Below are 19,352 nucleotides of genomic sequence, written 5' to 3'. Positions count from 1 at the left end.
TCAGGTCCATGATATAAATTTGCCATAAATTTACTGTCCAACTTGATCTGCAACAAAAATTCATTGCCCTAGATCTCAACTAAATTTATTGCCGATATACAATATATAAATTCAGTCACCACAATAGCGTTAAGCTAAATGTTTGCTACTTAAAAACATTCGGTCGCAAAAATCCTGTTGGCAGGTGTTAAATAAATGTTAGTTTGAGTGCGAATCAATTTTCTGGTGTGGGAAAGTCCGTTTTGAGTTGTTGGCGAAAAGAGCGCCCCCAGTGGTATGTTTATAGACATTCTCGCTCATTGCTATCATTTTCGTGGGCTCTTAGTTAAGGCTCCTACATAAGAAAAGAATGCTAGTCTTTTACAATAGTCTTCATTTTGATTCAAGCTGACCATGATCTTTGTAAATAAAGATTTTAAATCCTTGCTCACGTTATGCAAGAATTACTGCATGCATCAATACTCAGAACCATTTCTTCTTTCCCAATGTGTTAAAACATTGTCAGTTGACTTATTTCCACCTTACATGTACCCGCAGCCACAGTAAGGTTGCATTCACATTACTCATACAGTCATTCAATTAACAAAATGTTGATTGGATGTTTTCATGAGAGCTTTCCTCAAAAAGTTTAGTCTAAACATTTCACAATAACGACACCAGGTAAGCTAGTAAAGATTTATTTAAGTCTGATTAAATAAGAAGTAATTTACAAACCAAGTAAAATCTTTATTCCACATCATAACAGTGATGATAGTTATCAAATAATTTACTTCCATACATGCTTAGCTTGTTAAACTGTCACACAGAGTGACACGGTAGTTGTCACATAGCTTGACATGTCAGTGTCACACAATAGTTGTCACATTGTGTGACAGGGTAACTAGCACTGTGTCATGGTAGTCGCACTGCAACATGGTAGCCATCACATAGTGTAACATGGTAAGCTGTACATTTCTTATCTTTACTTCTCACTGGTTGATGCAATATCAATAAACTGTTTCTTCTGATTCTGTTTGAATGCAGCAAGTATTATCTTTCTATTCAATGAAATTAATACCATTCATAAAGTAAAAACATTTGAACTCCAAGAGAAACCGATAACACAACCAATGATGTACAAAGTAACAGAAAAGTAATACATTTCACAAAGAAAATACAACTTCAAGACAGTGACAACTGCCTGTCCAAGACAGTGACAACTGCCTGTCCTAATTAGATGTATACATCTATTCGCATCATACATTTGAAAGTTCCATGTAAAACTGCGGCTTTTAAGAGAATCACTTGTACCAAACATTAATTTCAATGTCCATGTAAATTGTGGTTTGTCATGAAGCACAGATATTTCTGTCTTTACACTTAATCATACAACATGCTGGAGGCGACAATGTCACCTCAAAAAGAATTGTGGCAGAAACCTTGGATTGTTTGACTCTGTTTAGTTTTTAGCAAGTAAGAAATATTGCTAGACCACACAGTAAAACACAATCATATCTATGATACAGTCTTCACCCATGCACTGACTCTCAGTTTAGTACTAGCATGGTTGCTTTTGGTAGCAGAGTATTCATTTTAACTTTAGTGAAACACACGCATTCATTGTGAAAACACTGCCTCTAACACTGAAAATATTATGCTTGTAAATTAATAAATTAATAATGATAACGATAATGTAAATTAATAATGGTTTGTTACAGCAGTTGGCCTATTATTGGCAGATATAGAGATAATACATATACAGCTGACTTAGACTTTGCGGTTAAACTACTCTGCACAGTATTGATTCATTTGATAATACATGCTGATAGAATCATCACCACGCTGCAATTCAAGCTGTTAAAATCAAACCCCACTTTGTACTTACCTGATTATAAATTATATTACATGCACATATTGTGTAACAATACGGAACAAAATGATGAAAAACTTTAGTGAGTGATGTTTTGTAAAAATCTTGACTACATATCTTGGCTTGCAAACCATGCTTTGATGTGTTATATTCATTTTGCAGAACTTTACAAGTTTATAAGCATATCCATACAAATAGGGTACATCATACCGTTTTGTAGAGAATTTTTTGTAATTTGGAATACCACATCAGTTAAAGAAGTTAAAACACATCATCTAGTCTGAATAGATCATCAATGTATTTGTGTTCTAAAATTTACATATCTTGTTCAAAGTGTTGCTGAACGTGGCGTTCAAAACTTTCCTGTGCATCTGGATCTTTAGGAAACTTAACCTTACACATGGGACAGACTCTTCCGGAATGAGACTCCACATGCTGGTCAAAGGTATCTTGAGGACAGGATGGTGGAAATAACAAATGACATTCCGGGCACCATTTCATTGCCGACTCTTCCGGATATTCTGGTGCATCATGGAATTCTTGTAAACCATCATCCCTGGAAGTAAAAGACACAGTGTACCTGAGTATTGAGGAATAATACAGCAAAGTTGTACAAGACATCACTATCCCTATCTGCCTGATCTCACTCCCATTCACATGACTAATTTAATATTCCAAAAGGGCTGATCTTATGAAACTCTTTTCCAACAAGTGTGAATCTTGGAACTTTGAAATATTACAAATTAAGATTTTGAGTCAATTTTACTCTTTCTATATGATGTAATATTTCTGAAATCACTCGCAATTATATTAGATAACTAATGCTTCCTTTAGTTGATTCAAAACCCTTGGCACACCAATCATGTTGCCAGGCACACTGGACTAGATACCCTGGCACACCAATCATGTTGCCAGGCACACTGGACTAGTACCCTGGCACACCAATCATGTTGCCAGGCACACTGGACTAGATACCCTGGCACACCAATCATGTTGCCACGCACACTGGACTAGATACCCTGGCACACCGATCATGTTGCCAGGCACACTGGACTAGATACCCTGGCACACAATCATGTTGCCCGGCACACTGGACTAGATACCCTGGCACATCAATCATGTTGCCAGGCACACTGGACTAGATACCCTGGCACACCAATCATGTTGCCAGGCACACTGGACTAGATACCCTGGCACACCAATCATGTTGCCAGGCACACTGGACTAGATACCCTGGCACACCAATCATGTTGCCAGGCACACTGGACTAGATACCCTGGCACACCAATCATGTTGCCAGTCAAACTAGACTATGTACTCTTACGGAGCCTTGTTGGTTCCAAAAACCACTAACCTTACCGACAATCTTACAATTGACACGAGATTTCAATTCATATTTAAATTGCATTTTCTGCCATAAAATTCCAATTTTGTTCATCAAAAAGAGAACAATTTTTGTCTTTCTATTTAGGCCAAAGTAAGTAAATTCTTTGTTTTGCGTCCACTCAAAATACTAAAACTTGGTCAGTGGGTAAGCGGCTGTAAAAAACACACAGAAAATTTAACACAAAAACAGTTTTCCTTTATAGGACAATTTTTCTCAAACAACATGAATACTCCTGTCATAGTGTAACACACTTTATGATCTCTGTTTGTATTTTCATGACAAATGGATCAAAGTAAACAGTCATTCATCATCGATGTTTGCTTTCCTCTAATTAGTTTTAGATTTCTTCATTGTGTGTTTAATGTGTCCACTGTAAGAGGCTGGTACTTGTTTAATATCTGGTGTAATTGGGGTAAATGTGTAGGGGTACTGTTTTACATCACCGAATGGTTCATGAGTGACATCTGACTGCCACAAAGAAGAGTTTGGCCGCAAAGTTAAAAGCCATGACTTGCTTTTGAGATAAAATAGAGTCATCAATGGCCACTTTTCAAAAGGAAAGTTTGTGTTTTTCTGCAAAAAATCTCAAAAACCTATGCATGCGTGGATGCAAAACAAAGAATTTACTTACTTTGGCCTTATTTCAAATTACACAAGTCAAACTTTGCCTATGATTAAAGCAAGTTGTCAAATTTAGGGTGGACTGGAAATGAATGACTTTCCTTTAGATGTCATGGTCAGGATGGACAATTGAAATAGAAGTTGACAATGTTTGAGTAGTTACTGACCTGTCTTCAATTACTGTCTCATCAATGGATTGGTTTGATTGCGCCACATTGTTCTCTGAACCAACATTAATACGCACATCATCAGTACCAGCGATGTTTGACATCAAAGAGGCGTCATCCAACACTTCTTGTAAGATAGCCTGGTCATCGTTAGTTCCAGTGTTTCTTAACCCTGCTGTCTTTCTGATTGCTGCTTGTCTGGCTGACGGCAACACTTCAGGCTCCAATGGCGGGGGTAACTTTCCTGTAGTGTTCCTGGGCTGTGGTAACACCCCTGTAGTGTTTGGTGGGGGTGGTGGTAGCCTCCCTGTGGTGTTTGTTGGTGGCGGTGGTGGCAAGACATGTCTGCCTCCAAACATGGGATGACCAAGAGGTTGGTTTCTGATTGGCTGTCTGAACAGGGGAGCTGCTGGGTGTGGTCGTGGTGCGCCTACATTTGCCATACGCACTGCTCCACTCAGTCCGTCTGTTTGGTCTGGGTTTCCATTGAAATGTTGTCGTCGTAATTCTCTTGCTTCATCTTCGTATGGATTTGGAAATCTCAGTCCAGCAGCAACGTCTCCTGCAGCTGGTCTCTCTGGACGCAGAGATACATCAGAGTTTTCAAACTGACGAAGTAAATTCACATACTCTTCTTCTTTTTTCTGTCTCTCAGATCTTTCAACTCCTAGCTCTTCCCTCAACAGTTGAACTTCATCCTGTCAATAAAATACATCAAATCTAAATCAATGACTATTCTACTTGTTGATCGATCTCTGTGCTCACACTGACCATGGCAGTGTTGATACTATAAATACAAATCTCTGTTATTGCAGATCATTTTGACTTTAATATTGATATGACACATCATATTCGGCTGTGTGAAATATTATATCCTGCCATGTGATACATGATATTCAGCCATGTCATACTTTATATTCTACTGTGTGACAAGCTGTATTTTACTGCATGATACACTATATTCTGCTTTGTGACACATCACATTCTGCTGCGCAAAATATCATACCCTGCCATGTGATACACTATATTCTGCCATGTCAGACTTTATATTATACTGTGTGATATGCTATATATTGTACTGCATGACACAATGTATTCTGCTATGTGACACATCAAATTCCACTGTGTGCCATATCATACCATATCATAATACATCATATTCCATGTGATACACATCTTTCACCATGAGGGAAAATATCTCTTTAGTATTTTTGTTTCAATATTTTCTCATAGAGATACCTTTATTACAGGAGTCTTTAAATGATTACATACGGTTTAAACATTAAATTATCTGTAAAGATTCAGTATATATCTAATATATACTGTAGCTGTGAGCTCACTGAATTACTATTACATACATATATATGCGATATCAGTGTTGATCACAGTAATTGTCTTACTCGACACCCTTACCTGTAAACTTTGACACTGTTGGTTGTTTCTTTCCTCCAACTCCTTCATCAAATTTTGATATTTTTGTCGTTCATCATCCAAGGCTTTCTTCAGTTCTGTCACTTTTTCACAGTGTTTGGTCTCCATAGCTTCAGCTTTGGTTTTCTCTTCCTGCAATGCAATGACAAAATATCAATTATACTGTGTCCAATGTTGTATCAGCTTGAGTAGTAAGGACATATTTGGAAATAGGGTCCTTTATAGATAATTACAATTTGATAACATCAAAATTACATTTTCTGTGGCGTTATGATTTTAAATTTCTCGTGTCACAGGCTACATATTCTGCCATGTGATACATGTTATTCTGATTATTATATCATACCAGTATATTGATGGTGGAAATGCTGCAATCTGATTGGTCCAGACGCGATAACAACCATGGTACATGTATATTGTCGATATACCATGGCAGGCATGCGCGCGAGCTCTCAGATTGAGTTAAAGTCGGTTTTTGACATTCCACACCAGAATTTCAATATACTGTTATGATATAATAGTTATAAATCACACCCAGTGACGGTAAACCACTTGATTTTGACCAGTTCACTTGATATATGCACTCGCTATCGCTCGTGCATATATGTCGTGAACTGGTCAAAATCTCGTGGTATACCATCGCTGGTGTGTGCTTTACTGCTTAAATAACATGCTATATTTACCATTTAACAAGCTATATTCTGCAATGTAACAAGCTATATTTTACCATGTAACAAGCTTTATTCTGCAATGTAACATACTATATTCTGCAATGTAACATGTTATATTCTGCCATGAGACATGTTATATTCTGCTATGTGATACTGTAGATTCCATCTTCTGTTATGCACTGTTCTGATTAGGAAAGTGTCTTTGAAGATTAATTAATCTAGTTTCACTCAACCTGATTGTGCTTACACTGGCAATGATCCAATCAGGTATCTGAACACACAACATCTGGTGCACAGAAACCATTTATACACAGATACTCACCTGGTAAAGTTTCTTGTATTTCTGACATTTCTGTTCTCTGTCCATAAGTTCTTTCTCTAAGTCACTCAGCTGTGTATGAAGTACACTGTCAAATGCAATGTGTTGATCCTTCTCTGCAATTTGTGTTCCAGAGTCACTTCTCTCTCTGTTTGCTGTCATCTGTGGCTGTTCTTGAACTACAGTCAGGAATAAAACACAATAATTGATTTATTGATTTACCCTGTCTCATGAACTGATACTATAACATGGTGAAGATAATACTTTTATAATCTATAATCTGACAGATTATCTGGGTAATTTTAGTTAAAAGTAGACTTGAACATCACATAAATCCTGCTGAATGCTTTTTATGCAATCTACAATGGATCTCTTTGATGTGAATGTAAAATGGTAGCAATATCTGTCATCTGTGTGTTATGAACAGGCAGATGACAAACTGTGACATGATACAACAGCAAACATCTGTGTCTACATATCTGTGTCTAATGTCCATAAACATTGTTTTCCCTGTGAATTATAGAACTGTTGCCATGACAACCATCTGCAGTGACCTTTCCTCCTGTTCATGACCTTTCACATTCAACATACAATGCCATGGACTCTCGGAAAGTTCTACTGATAACCATGCTTATTTCAAATTTTGAGACCAAAACTTGGGTCAAAACCATTACCTCAAACTCAGAAATCATTGCAACACAATTACGAAAACATACAACACTCACCAATATCCTCATCAGCTGATTGTTGTTTTCCCATATTTCCTGAAGATGATGAATTCTTTCTCAACTTTTTAACTTTTGTTTCTAGTTTCTTACACTCTTTGTATTTCTCAGTCCAGGCAGCGGCTCCCATGTCTAACCGTTCTCTGAGGTCTTCCACTTCACGCTGTAAATCACTTCTCTCCTGATCTGTGCTGACATGTTTCTTCACCAAGTCATCTCTCTGTTTCACCAGGTCTTCATACTTCTTGTACAGTTTATCATGTTTATCTTTGAGATGTTTGTTGACTTGTTGCAAAGCAAACAGAGGACCTTCCTGTTCTGCATCAAGTCTGTGAATCTCTTTCACCAGCTTCATCTTCTCCTGTAATCAAATATTTCAAACAAGATATTTTTGAAAACTCCTGATGTCATCTATCAATGACAATGCACATCTAATCAAATAAAATTTACTCCATATGAAGTACTATCTCTTAAGGACTCCCTAGCATGATTTAGCATTACTTGGCCCTAACATATGCCATATTAAAACTGAATAGTAAACTAAGGGGTATGTTTGTCAAGGCACCCTGTGTCATACATCACTGAAAATTAAACCTCTGTATTAATGCTGACTTGAACGATCATTTGTATGACAGTCAACCACTCGGTATCCTAACCCTAACACTATAGGTAGCTATGAAATATCCAATGATGGACATCCAGGGATATCTGACCCAATACATCACAAACTTCACCACTATTAAATCACCCACTGTTTCTTTACTTTTCTCTCAACAAGAATCTTACACCTTGTCTTACACCTTATTTGTTAGAAAATTGCATTCACGATGAGCCATGACATTTTCATAAATCATAGAAAAGAGCTACCATGCTTGTTTACATTGAGTTACAATTCACAACATTTGAATACTTTGTGAAATTTCCTGTCACATCAACTAGCCATTTGAAATGATAATATTACCTGATCTAACTGAGTCATTGCATCTCTCATTGCTTTGATTTCTTCTTTTAATTCCAATTTTGTTTGTTCAGACCTCTTCTGTAATTTCTGATATCCAGTTTTCAAATTGTCAGCTTCCGTGCTTTTCATCTGAAATGAAAACAGTTTACATCTAGGATAAATTCATCACAGTAGAATACCATTTCTATCTCATAAAATCCAAGACCACTCCATAAGCTGTACCCTTTCCATGTACTTTTCACTGTTTTTCTAACTGTGAAATAAAGTTTGTTGTTCTATTCCCAAACTCATGTTGAAGTACCTACAGTTGAATTTATGAGTGTCAAGTTGAACATTATTGGTCACAACTGAATTTGCCAACGTAAGGATTGCATGGTGAACACAATGGGTTCTCTAACCATGGCTATAGGAAACATAGCAATAACGTAAGGATTGCATGGTGAACACAATGGGTTCGGTAACCATGGCTATAGGAAACATAGCAATAACGTAAGGATTGCATGGTGAACACAAATGGGTTCTCTAACCATGGCTATAGGATACATAGCAATAACGTAAGGATTGCATGGTGAACACAAATGGGTTCTCTAACCATGGCTATAGGATACATAGCAATAACGTAAGGATTGCATGGTGAACACAATGGGTTCTGTAACCATGGCTATAGGATACATAGCAATAACGTAAGGATTGCATGGTGAACACAAATGGGTTCTCTAACCATGGCTATAGGATACATAGCAATAACGTAAGGATTGCATGGTGAACACAATGGGTTCTGTAACCATGGCTATAGGATACATAGCAATAACGTAAGGATTGCATAGTGAATACAATGGGTTCTGTAACCATGGCTATAGGATACATAGCAATAACGTAAGGATTGCATGGTGAACACAATGGGTTCTCTAACCATGGCTATAGGATACATAGCAATTACGTAAGGATTGCATGGTGAACACAATGGGTTCTGTAACCATGGCTATAGGATACTAGCAATAACGTAAGGATTGCATGGTGAACACAATGGGTTCTAACCATGGCTATAGGATACATAGCAATGACGTAAGGATTGCATGGTGAACACAATGGGTTCTCTAACCATGGCTAGGATACATAGCAATGACGTAAGGATTGCATGGTGAACACAAATGGGTTCTCTAACCATGGCTATAGGATACATAGCAATAACGTAAGGATTGCATGGTGAACACAAATGGGTTCTCTAACCATGGCTATAGGATACATAGCAATGAGTAAGGATTGCATGGTGAACACAATGGGTTCTCTAACCATGGCTATAGGATACATAGCAATGACGTAAGGATTGCATAGTGAACACAATGGGTTCTGTAACCATGGCTATAGGATACATAGCAATAACGTAAGGATTGCATGGTGAACACAAATGGGTTCTCTAACCATGGCTATAGGATACATAGCAATAACGTAAGGATTGCATGGTGAACACAATGGGTTCTGTAACCAAGGCTATACGATACATAGCAATAACGTAAGGATTGCATGATGAACACAATGGGTTCTCTAACCATGGCTATAGGATACATAGCAATATTTTCATTCAACCAATGTAAAGCCAATACAAACCTAAAAAGTTATAAAAGCAGAGAAATATTTTCATTCAACAAATGTACGGTAAAGTAAGACAAACCTCCAAAGTTCTTGACATATTCTCCTGTACTTGTTTCAAAGTGTCTATTTCCTCTGTCAGTAGTTTCTTGGTGTCTTCTAAAGCAGCAATTTTGTCATCCGAATTCTTCAACTTGTCTTCCAGAGCTCTCATGTGTGTCTGATATGAAAGACAACAATCAAACACTCAGTTCTGATATAAACATCTGTGTCATAAACACTCTCAATTGTGAATCCAATATACACGGACCAAACAAACTGACAGTCATCTATATAATTACATTTTGTCATAGCAATCTGTTACATGCATGCTGATATTCCAATTGTACAGATTCATTTCTGTGTTACTTTTCCAGTGGGATTCATGAAATATTTCTGGTTTTCGTACATGGTCAACATGTCAAGGTTTTTCAAAATGTCACATGGCAGGAAAAACAACCAAAAGTTGTAAAGTTTAATAAATCCAAAGATCACAAAAATTACAACATCTGTTAACATACGGTATGTGCTATATTGCCATAGAATGAAAATTGTATCCTATATGTACATTTTTATGTTCAGTTGTAACTAAGTATAGAATTTGATAATTTCACTGATTACCTTGTCTGCCTCAGTGACATGCAGTTGTCTTTCAAACTTCTTCTTTTCTTCATCAATTCTGGAATACAAAAGTTGACTTTCTTCCTTGCTTTTCACCAGAGTAGAGTCAGTCTGTGACAGTTGCTCTCTCAGTGTAACAATCTCTTCCTTCAATTTCATGTTTTCTCCTTCCGCAGTCTGGAAGTGTTCCTGAATTTCAACAATCGTAAAATATGTGTCTAAGTGTTTATTTTGTACAACATTCTTTCTTAGTTCTGATCAATGTATAACTTTGAAAACTTATCAACTGAAATGAATAATAATACCAAAATTCTGGCTTTTTCAGCTCTATTTGCCAACTATTATGGTAATCTGACAAGCTACAGTATTCCAGAGTTCTGGACTATAAATTGTTTTCAACTCACTGGAAATTCATATGTATATTTTAATGTAAGTTTTACACACACATGAACACACAGGTGTTAAATATACTTTGTATGCAAGGGTCACACACACATCAACGTTGTTTTAAGGTAGAAGGCACCTCGGGGACAGACGTTCGGATTCTCAAACTTTTACAATTCTCTTCTGATATACCCCATGTGGGGGTCATTTTAAAGCTCTTGGTGTAAGAAAACTTTTCACCGGCTTAGTTTTCGAAATTCAAAAATTTTGATTTTTCTCCATAGAGTTAACACAGGGATGGCGGCCCATTTTGAATATCTAATATCTGTAAATCTTGGGTAATTTGTTTCTCTAGTACCAAAATTTGCACGGTGACCCCAATTTTATTCTTGATTTTGAAAGAGAATGTTTAAAAGATTCCTTGAGGAAAGTTAGAGAAAAAGTTTAAGTCTTTTACTTTCGAGGTGCATACTACCTTAAACATACTTGTATGTATCAGTTTCTGTCTGACAATCTTGTATCTTTTTTTCCAACTCAGAAATCACAATGGTCAATTCCTTAACACGGTCTTGATATTCATCCATTTCACCTTTGACCTCAGTGACGGTCAGTTCCAACTTTTCTTTCTCCTCTGTCAGAGTTTGTATCACTTCTTGACTTTTCTTCAGTGCTCTTTCTGCCACACATTTTTTCTGTTCCATGTCACCACCATTACTCAACGCTTTCTGTGATCACAACAACAGAACACTATTTGTCAGGAATCCGAATTGAACTCAAGAAGGTCAAATTAATTGAAAATCCTTGGAATACAAACTGGACAAAGTCTGGTGTTGTACATAGATACATCATTACATCATACCAGTATATTGATGGTGCCAATGCAGTCATCTGATTGGTTGAGCAATGAAACAACCGTGGTATATTCGGGATATAACAAGGTTGGCACACGCCTGAGCTCTCAGCGAAAGCAAAATCCTTTTTTGACATTCCATGCCAGAAATTCAATATACTGTTATGATATAATAGCAATAAATCACACCCAGTGATGGTATCCCATGAGATTTTGACCACTTCACTTCATATATGCACTCGCTAATGCTCGTCCATATATGTCGTGAACTGGTCAAAACCGAGTGGTATACCATCGCTGGGTGTGCTTTATTGCTTAATTATATAACATAGATACACTGTGTATTACCACATAGATACTCTGTATCTTATATCATAGATACATTGTATCTGTTTACAAAAAGTTTGAAGTGTTTCTATTCTCACCTTATACCAACCCTCTAACTGTGTATAGTTTTTCTTCTGCTCTTCAATATCCTTTTCCAAACTCTCTTTGGTTTGTGTTAATCCTTTCAAGTCATCTTCTAGTTTTCTCAGCTGCCTGATCAGTCTAGCATTTTCCTCGTTGGCTTGAGTCAGTCTTTCCTCACAGAATGCTGTCTTTGTCTTGATTAGCAACATGTCTGTATTTTCGTCTTCTATCTCAATAAAATCATCAGCTGAGGGGGTCTTAAACTGGAATGGTGTACTGGCACCTTTAACTTCACCACTTCTATTCACATACACAAACTGATAGAATTCTCCATCTTCTTTGGGAAGATAGTAAGCTAGGAAGTGAAAAATTAATACAGTTTAACGACTTAAAAACAAGCTCTGAATCTCTGTCTGTCTGTCTGTCTCTCTCAGATATCTGTTTCATTTTGAATCTACTCAGGGATATCCAATTTAAACGGACATATTTCTTGACATGGAACACTTATTGTTGTAAGTATGTACCTTTCTTATTCATAACTTGCAAACCTTTGTTCTCGATCGAATTCTTAGAGACATATATTCAAATTGCTTTCAATTTAATTTCATCGGGAACATACCTCTTGACTATGTTGACTTTACTCTGAACAGCGCCCTCTATGTCAAAATTCAGCATCATTTCACATCACTTGTCTAATATGTCTTAAGTTTGTTTGAGGCTTTCTAAACCTAAAAACACTGCATAACCATGTGCTCTTGGTGTGTATGTGACTTTGTAAACCCAAACGTAGTACCTAGCTTCATGGTGTAGATTTGGAATGTCATCAGCACTGGCAAAACTGCATTAGAAGGCCACAATCTGAGATATCATGGCGACACTTGATGTTCTGTGTTCTACACTGATTCAACAACAGCTTTTCACCTTGCAGTGATCGGTTGTGACTTATCGATACAACTTTGGTATTTTCCAATAAATCTAATTGCGTCACTGTCTGTTTCACATCCAATTACAAAATGATTAGATTCAAATGCATGACTATTCTACATAGAACCACAGTAGTTTACATTTACGCAATTTATCTTTATAATTCTGCTGAAAATTTAATTACTGATATCATGAAGTGTAACATGTAATTTTGTGATTTGCAGACCCTGAATAAACAAGAGATTTTTAAACAAATACTTAACAAAACAATAAAAGTAACTTACATGAAAACAAGACACTTGTTTCCATTTCTTTGCCAGGTTGTTGGGTTGGAACTGGTGCATAGTTGAATGTATGATAGTCTCGGCTTGATGTCCATCCTACTTTATACAAACCAACCCAATCCCTGGAATTTGGCTGAATGCTTGCAGTCAATGTGTAGTGACATTCTACATGGGCATCTGGTGAAAACGGAGAATAAGCATTTCAATAATTCAACAGATACAGTAACACAAACAGGTAAGTTTATTTCATGAGGAAATATGGTCTATAAAACAACTGAAGACCAGCGCCATGGCTCTGCTAGGTCTCGTTATGTCAAATCATAACAAATGTATTCTTGGATTTTTACAAAGTGTAATAAATTCAGTCTTTTCACTCAAGGCAGTGGTAAATCATGTGACACAAGAGACAACGACAACAGATTAAGCATATCTGTATGCAGTTCTGATCTTTGGTCATAACTCTGTGACATTACCATATTATCAGAACAAGTCAAAAAATACATGTATGTACACTTCTGTATCCTGTGATCTGTCATGGTATATATATAGCATGTAGTATGTTGGACAATTCTCAGGAAACATAATGATCACTTACTTGGGGGGTAAGTTTCAGCAACATTTTGAAATATTACTTGTGCAAAGTCAGATCTGTTCAGCTTTGCTTCAAGTTTGTCTGTATCCAGAAACACTTCTTGGGAGTCCATGCTCTGAAAGAATTAGAATCAATGATAGTGAATGAGTCATTGGTCACATTATTTCAGATTAGACTGCACCACCCCTAACTAGGGTTTATAAAGTTTATTCACAGTTCCATGGTCTAAGATTTACTGCAGTATTACTTAGGTACATGTACATCATATTAAGACTCTCTCACAGTCCCTCGCTGGTGACCTGGCTGTGAGAAAATCTACATCATATTTTGGTTGCTCTGCACAGTTTAATGTTACATTAGTACAACTGTTTAGGCACTGAGTGGTCTACCATACTGCAATAGTATAGGAACTGTTAAAACACTCTTGGTGAGCGGCTACATGCAGATCTGCCCAATTTATTTCTCAGTAAATTTAGTGACTGTTTAAACACTCTTGGTTCTATAATCGTAACTTTTCAAACACCTCACTTGTTGTTTGACCCATGATCAGATCAATGGGATCTAGATTCTGATTGACTACAAAACTAAGAGACTTCATTCTTGCTCAACATTTTCTGTGGGATTTCATTGAGCTGATTTATGTGTATTAGTCAACTAACTTCAAGCATAAGGGCAACGTTTCCTGTTCAATAAAACATGATGTCACTGTACACACAGTGACAGCTGATCTCTGTGGTTCTTCATTGGGACAAAGTCCGCAGCAATGGAGAGACTTGTATTGTGTTTGCATTATATTTACACTGTGAGTGAGTGATTGATTTATCGACAAACACTTGTTAGCCTTGTCATCATGTAGGTATGTACACCTTTGCATTTACTAGTACAACCAATCAGCCAATCACAGCGCTTGGAGGAATGTACACCTATGTGTTCACAATCTTTAAATTTACAAGCCATAGCACAATAACAGCCATTATTATTATTAGTGTGCCCTCTATCAGGGCCTTGAAAAGTTTGAGTCAATTTGAGGAACTACAGAACTTTCTTCAGATTATCCTGATATTATTTTAATATTCATAGTGTGAAAATTTATCATGGAAAACATCTTGCCTCATTGGTATATCATTTGGACTTCAAGGATGCACTGACTTTATTCAACAATCTAAATAGTTTTAGTAACAATTAATAATTCTAAATCACAAGGCTAAGCTATTTCCTCTCTAGTCAATCCCTACTGCACAAACCACAAGCTGTTAGTCAAGGTCAAAGGTTAGTTGACTACAGAGTGTATTTAAAACCCTTTGAGTGCTATGATTTTCTGCCGCCAAAATTTTAGTGAAAAATTTTACCAATTTTTATGATTCTTTCTGTAATTTTTTGATAATTTTGGACCAAATGGACATCACATTTCATTTGCTACAGTTTTTTCTCAAAATTTTGGCAAAAATCTGAGAAAAATTGACTGAGGTTTATTTTATAAAGGGGACAAAAATAGACTTTGATGCTCAAAGGGTTAATATTGATACAATGATACTATAAATAATATCAGATTTAGATATTTAGAATATTCTGGACTATAAGCCAGCGGAATGTTGTGAAATGCCCTTGTTGTTTACCCTTTCAAACTATGCAATGCTGAACTTTTCCCTGTTGTTGATCTTTTCCAATTATGTTTTGCTGAATGCCACTGAACTGATGACTCAACTTGATCAAATAAATGTGACTCTATTAATGAAGGTGATCACAGACTGGTCAAATCAGTAACTGTGTTGTGTACAGTAGACAATGACCTGTCTCAGAAGAAAAGAAAACTCATGTTTACAGCGATGGAAAGACTGATTACAAATTAAGCAACCATATCATTGGTTGTCCATAAATGTAAGACATAATGACAAGTACTGTAAAAGCATTAGTTATTCACTGAGATTTAATTTCACAATTCTTGCCGAAACAAAAAACTGCTAAATCCAAGTTAATGTATTAAATAATAAGAGAATCTATTGTTTTACTGGCAGAAACAGTGAATTTAAATCCTACCATTGTCATGTAAGTTCCTTATCCTGCCAATTGTACGGAGGAAGAATCATGGAATCTATTTCTAAAGTGAAACTGACATTATTAAATGTTGATATGACTTTGATTGGTTCTGTTTTGAAAATACTTGTACCTGACATTTATATTTTATATTATCATTGTCAATATGACTTGCTGATTCATGATAATTATACCTTTGTCAATCTGTGTACAGTTGAAGGTACACCTATGTTGGTGATGCAATGTCCCATAGATATGTCATCAAAAAATGTGTGACTTACACTGAGTACATGGAATTTGATGATAATGAAGTTGAAACACCAGATCAACATGAATGTTTTCCTCAAAATAATGTATGAATCACCAGTTATATGTCACAAACACTTCAAACATGTAAGCAAAAAATTTGGCAAGAAAACACTTTTAACTAATGCAGTGTTGTTTAGCGTTCATAACCATATAGCATTTAATGGAACATCAGCCAAATATCTGTAACATTGATTGTTGTGAATTGTTGCCCTACCCTACCATTCACCTCATTAAATCATTACAATGTAAACATAGACAATTCAATGCATTTGTAATGACTACGGAACTGCAGTGAAACAGTATCTAACTTGTTACAGTAGGATACATGATGATGTCACTATCAGATATGTTTTGACCATGAAAAATGTGGTCTTTGCATATCTGTAATGCTTGAATGAAAGACAGTAATATCACTGCAAACTGGTTCAGAATGACACCTATGCACGGTGCATGTGAAGTCTTGTTGTCATGGCCTGCCAATCAACTGCCTGGGAACAAACCTGTTGTATGAGAATTCCTGTTGTGAATTGATAAAATGTAAATGTGGTATTGAGAGAGACTGGTGTAAGATAAGATTGCCAAACAGATCAGTTTACTGAATGAAAGGAAATTTCCACATTGAGTAGCAGAGTATAACTTTCCATTAGGACAGTATATGTGACAAGTGATACCACAGATATACACACACCGTCACATTCAGTAAGAATGCACCTTTGGGATAGATATTCCGGTTCAAACTTTTATACTAGTTTTTGGTCTACAACTTGTTGGGCCTGATTTTGGAGCTCATTGAGCAGATAAGTTTTCGTTAGAAAATCGATTATTTATTTAGCCCACAGGCTTAACACATGCATGGCGGCCATGTTGAATTTGAAGTGTTGGTAAATATTGGGTAATTTATATCTTTAGTACCAAATTTAGCGCGATAACTCTGATTTTTATTTTTGATGTCAAAAGGAAAAGATTCAAATTTTCCTAACGGAAAGTTTGAGCATAGGTTTAAGTCTTTCATTTTCGAGGCGCGCACTGCCTTAACAGGAAACAGTAGATGTAATAAATATGGCCAACAAGTTACATCCCGAAGTACAGCAACTGATTCACCCATAACAAAGGAGAAACGACAGACATACCTGCATACTGGTCGATCTGTATACGTGGAACTTACATGTATCTTTCCCTTCAGTCAAAGTGTGTCAAACAGGACTTGATATTTTGTTAGAAATATTGCGAATATCAAAATGAAACTAGAGTTTTTGAAAATCGGCCATCTTGTATGTGACCGACGATGTAAACATTGCCTGCGCCTAGACTTTAACGCCTTTATGTTTCGTTTTACGTCGCATAAAATAGTGATAGCCTGCGATACTAACCTGTGTTATGCTCCTAACAGCTGATCTAGCAGGTATAGCATTGAAAAAGCCGTTTCATATCCTTCCAAATTTAAAAGTTAGTGTGATTCAGTCACGTATGATGGTGCGTTGTTCGGTGTGACGTCGCTGTTTTATTTAGGAATGACGTCACTTCAGAAACAGGTAAATTAATACAGTTACAGTCAGTAATGACGTACGACGTTCACAGTGCAATGCCGCAAGTATCAACGTAATAAAGTAAATTCAGACTTTAAATTTATTATTCATTTCTTTCTTTATTTATTTAGTTATTTGGTTGTTTTTTTTGAAGATCCCATAAATTCACGTGCTTAGAGGTAAATGAAATTCGAGCATTTTGATGAAAATACCACAAATCAAATTAGTTTTATTTCCGTCCGTAAGGGAATATCTTCGACATTAGTCTATGCACAGACCGACCTGTTCAGACTGAGTTAGCTTATCCGTGACAGGAATTCTCGCATTGATTTTCCTGGATTAGGCCTATCACTTCGATATCCCCGATACCGGGAAAGGATGTAAAAAATAAATGTTCCAATTCAGGGATATTTGACTCTAGTATTGACATATATCTATTTTTCAACACTACTTCAATGGAAGTTGGGAAACTTCATTTTTACGTGGAGGTCGGTCGGTGGAAATCATTTGGCGTTGACGTCTTGGAAGAGGCAGGGATAAAATTTTTCGAGAGAAAGTTTGAGATGGTTAGACTTTTTATTTTTTCTAGTTATCATATTTTAAAATGATTTCATTGGAGTCAGTATCACCAAAAATTACATAAATTAATAGGACTCTGAAAAGCTATAATTCAGTCATGAAATTATAATTAATTACATAAGCTTATCAGCCTTTAAATCGGTTCTATGTTACAAGAATCCAAAAACTTCCCCATTTCTTAATGAGTATTAAATTTATTCTTTCTGTTTGCGATAATATTGTGTTCAATTTTTAAATTCTCATTACAAATGTTTTGTATTAAATAAAATCTAGATTCCCTTTTTAACACCGGTCGAATATATATATATATATATATATATATATATATATATATATATATATATATATATATATATATATATATATATATACATACCACTTGCTAATTCCGTGTCGCGATTCGCCAGAATACGTCACGTGACTGGAAAATAGATACGTTTGTAACATACCTCATCCGCAGTCTGTATTCTAATTCGCCAGTTGATAGTCGCGTGGGATGCATTCTTTTTGTGCTGATCCATGTAAACGATGTCATCAGGCATCATTTGATGAGACTGTTGCCTGCCAAGCATCAGTTCCGAAAAATGATGCCCGCTGACGTCAAAAACGACATTGACGCGTGCGCGGACCCGAATGTACACAAAGATGTCGTCTGCGGCCGATCGAAACGATAGTCGAGAATTTTTTTGGTTTATCCTACTTTCTGAAGAAGAATTGAATGCTTTGGTTTCAAACAAGGACTCGAAACGGACGACAACTATAATCAAAGGTACATTGAACGTTTTGCAGAAGTATTGCGATCCTGTTTGGAAAAACGTTTTCTTACTGAACCACTCCAACATATTACATCATAGGCCTATTAAAACACCTATAACCTGGACTTTATTCGGGCTGTAGCGCCCGTTCATTACCCCTCGTGGCCGTGTGTTACCAGAAACACATCGCTATACCCCTCGGCCTACGGCCTCGGGGAATAGCTATGTGTTTCTGGTAACACACGGCCCCTCGGGGTAATAGACGGGCGCTATAACCCTCATGACCAGGTAATATATGTTTAATATTAACCGTACTCTCTGTG

General features: G+C 36.5%; 1 protein-coding gene across 1 annotated transcript; it reads right to left on the bottom strand.

The window, feature by feature from the left end:
- Positions 1-661: 661 nt before the first annotated feature.
- On the bottom strand, positions 662-17,680 carry LOC139128521 (tax1-binding protein 1 homolog B-like). The gene is made up of 13 exons (XM_070694287.1): positions 17,540-17,680; positions 13,830-13,941; positions 13,235-13,411; positions 12,041-12,381; positions 11,253-11,490; positions 10,382-10,572; positions 9,804-9,941; positions 8,132-8,260; positions 7,171-7,531; positions 6,449-6,624; positions 5,438-5,587; positions 4,025-4,722; positions 662-2,405 (listed from the first exon to the last, which is right to left on the bottom strand). Exons 2-13 carry the CDS (start codon positions 13,936-13,938, stop codon positions 2,165-2,167), a joined length of 2,949 nt encoding a protein of 982 aa, XP_070550388.1. The 5' UTR covers positions 13,939-13,941; positions 17,540-17,680; the 3' UTR covers positions 662-2,164.
- Between the last annotated feature and the right edge of the window lie 1,672 nt (positions 17,681-19,352).

The sequence above is a fragment of the Ptychodera flava genome, unplaced genomic scaffold (assembly GCF_041260155.1).
Source record: "Ptychodera flava strain L36383 unplaced genomic scaffold, AS_Pfla_20210202 Scaffold_57__1_contigs__length_852473_pilon, whole genome shotgun sequence".
Classification (NCBI taxonomy): domain Eukaryota; kingdom Metazoa; phylum Hemichordata; class Enteropneusta; family Ptychoderidae; genus Ptychodera; species Ptychodera flava.
Note: the sequence above shows the minus strand (reverse complement) of the source record. Positions and strands in the feature narration are given on the sequence as shown.